Source organism: Poecilia formosa, unplaced genomic scaffold, assembly GCF_000485575.1.
Source record: "Poecilia formosa unplaced genomic scaffold, Poecilia_formosa-5.1.2 Scaffold1377, whole genome shotgun sequence".
NCBI classification, from domain to species: domain Eukaryota; kingdom Metazoa; phylum Chordata; class Actinopteri; order Cyprinodontiformes; family Poeciliidae; genus Poecilia; species Poecilia formosa.
This window is the reverse complement of record NW_006801316.1, coordinates 1-3,043: the sequence shown is the minus strand read 5'-3', so window position 1 is coordinate 3,043 and position 3,043 is coordinate 1. Positions and strand designations below refer to the sequence as shown.

General features: G+C 37.1%; 1 protein-coding gene and 1 pseudogene across 1 annotated transcript in view; both read right to left on the bottom strand.

The window, feature by feature from the left end:
- The window catches only part of LOC107835268 (hyaluronidase-2-like), an 11,101-nt gene extending 9,059 nt beyond the window's left edge, over positions 1-2,042 (bottom strand). The window contains exon 1 of the mRNA XM_016667609.1: positions 1,721-2,042. Within this exon, the coding sequence (XP_016523095.1) occupies positions 1,721-1,766 (46 nt within the window). The 5' untranslated portion in view covers positions 1,767-2,042. The remainder of the gene's footprint in view (positions 1-1,720) is intronic.
- LOC103132831 (hyaluronidase-2 pseudogene) overlaps positions 1-2,521 on the bottom strand; it is a 9,345-nt pseudogene extending 6,824 nt beyond the window's left edge.
- Between the last annotated feature and the right edge of the window lie 522 nt (positions 2,522-3,043).

Here is a 3,043-nt window from a genome sequence, read left to right as displayed (position 1 = left end):
TCAATGGGATCTGAGCTAAACTATAAGTTTTTTATTTTTAATCAACAGACTGCTGGACTTCACCAGGTGACAGTTACTTCTTTACCATTTCATATGTTTTCACATTCTCCCTCATAACATCAATTTATATCCCCATGGGGGTTTTGTTGAATTAGCAAGGAAGTAAATGGACTCAGAGCTGAACTCTGTAGATACCACGGAGGTTTTATATTTTTGAAATTTCAGCCTCAGTTTGTCATGTAGCATGGTGTATTTAAACGAGCAGGGAAACTTTTGGAAATCTCAGTTTAGGAAAGAAACCACATTCTCTAGAAATGCACACCAAATTTAGCTTTTTTATAGTAAATATAAAATGTTTCGGGCAACTTTAAACATCAACTCCAAACTATTTGTCTTTTTAAAATAAAAATATTTCAGTAATTAACCTGGTTCAAATAAAAAATAATTGCTCATGATAGTACAGTAAAAATAAAGAATTTTTGAACTTTGGTAATTTTAGGAAACAACAAATATCTGTATCTGGTAGGTCATAGTTTTACAAAAAGTGTAACTCTCCTACTGGAGCTATTGCCTAGTGGTGCAGAGCGCGGCGGGTGGATTTATATAGGTGGAGCAGAGACATGTAGAGGGGAACATATCGGGCTGCTTTAGCTGATGCTTAGATTAGGTTTACGGACGAACTGGAAAATTAATTTCCTACCATCCCAGTCACAACAGATGGTTGGCGTGAGTTTTTCTGTATGTGCTGAAGGTGCCACACAGAGAAATTGACACAAAAGCTATAAATGGCTGGGAAAAGTGAGAGTTAATCAATAAAACTGACTGAATATCAAAATATAGACTAAAGTCTGGAGTACAGACAATTTCTATGTTTTTTATGATCCTACTCCTTTATTATTACATTGAAAATACATTTTTTTTATAATTGTTATCCCGGTTAACTTAAAAAGTGAGGTGCTACTGTTACAGGCTGATTTTCAATGCTACACAAAAGTAAATGCACACATATGAAAATTTGGGATAATGTGAATGTCCGATATTATTACTGTTAATCCAACAGTATTTACCAATAACTTTTTCGAATATTTTATCGGATTACTTGATTAATCATAAGAATAATTGAAAGATTACTCGATTACTAAAATAATTGTTTACAACAGCACTATTTCCTGCAATCAACCAACCTCAGTTAAAAGGGTCATCTCATTATTGTAAGTGGGTCGGCTATAAACAAAAACAGGACGTGCCAATCCATCCCCAACAGATGCAAGGCGCATTGCCTCCTTCACCCTGTTCAGGGCAAACAGGCGTCCCTGATCAGTGGAGCGCAGTTCAGAACTCAGGTATATTGAGGGGAAAAGGGCGGTGCTTTCATTCCACAGCCAGTTCAGTCGATCATTGCGCTCAATCTCAACATCAGGACAACGTCCTGTGTAGCTATCCATTTTCCCTTTGTAGTCATGGTTGTAACAATCAGGAAACAGGTAGAAGCCCCACATCTGATTCGGTCTCAAATTCTTAGCCTGTTTCAGGGTCTCCAGCATGAATTGACGAGCCGAAAATTCAAATTCTTCTTTTGCAGCAGTCGCCACTTGCCCTTGAGTCAATGTAGAGTTCTTTTCGGCCAACAGCTCACGTGATTTCCTTCTATAGATATCTTTGCCAGACCAGTTTCGGATCCACAAGGGGCGCCATTCCTCCCAGTCAATGACAGACACACCTTTAGCCTGGTGGTCTGGTATGTATGTATCTAGATCCTTAGACATTTGTTCAAGGTGCTGAGAGAGACTGACACTTTGTGGAAGGCCCCCATTCACTTCTGTGTCTTTAGTGTCATAATAAGGATAAATCCCGAGGCGTTCCTTATAGAACAAAGTGAGATTCTGCCCGACAACGCCCTGAGTGGGGGTTGACACTATGTCAAACTGATCTAATGATAACTTAACACCTCGTCGTGTCTCACAGTCCTGAGTGGGAGCGTTCCAGACAAAGAGAACTGGCTTCTGGGGTTGTAATGGCCAGCTTGTCTCCGTTGTGTCTGCTGAACCCAGGACTATCCATGATGTAAACAGAGCAAGGAGCAACCAGGTCAGTTGGTCAAATGCAGAGAGGAAAGAGGGGAATACAGTCTCCATGGTGGTACCTGCTCACCTTCACTCTGTTTCCAAAAGACAAAAAAAAAGATGTACAATTGACATACAACATTTAGACAGAAAAAACTATGTTCTCTATATTGTTTGACTGTCTAATGTCTTAGAAAACAACAAAAAAAGTCTGAATTGGGTCACTTCGGGCTGCAGTCTGAATGCAACCTTTGTCAACTTAAGTTTGCTTCTTTCACAAAGAGCGTTCACTCAGTCATGTTTCTACAAACACAATATGACAAAATGATCATGGAGATGATGGCCTTGGTTTCTTACCATTTAAGATGTAAAGCAAAGTTGAATCAGATACTGCATTGAATCGACCCGAGGGACAGCAGAACAAAACAGAAACAAACAAAAAAAAACTGACGCAAACTTTTTTAAGAAATTAATGCTCAAATCAAAACATCTCAGTTCCATTTCCTGTTTCAAAAATAAACAAGTGTCCTCTAGTTTAAATCATGAATTATTAAACTGTAAATGTAATTAGAACACTAACTTTCAAAATCTGTCTAGTCTGTCTGCATTGATTCGACCAGAGGGACAACAGAACAAAACAACAACAAAAAAACTAACGTAAACTTCTTTGACAAATTAATACTCAAAACAAAACATCTCAGTTTCATTTCGTGTTTCAAAAATAAACAATCTTTCTGCTAGTTTAAATCATGAATTGTTATCAAATTGTAATTATAATTAGAACACTAACTTCCAAAGTCTGTCTAGTAAACTGCATTAACTAATAATTAATTCATTACCTTTAAAATATTTTACTATTCCTAATAGGAATGTGCGATACATATCTATCTATCTATCTATCTATCTATCTATCTATCTATCTATCTATCTATCTATCTATCTATCTATCTATCTATCTATCTATCTATCTATCTATCTAT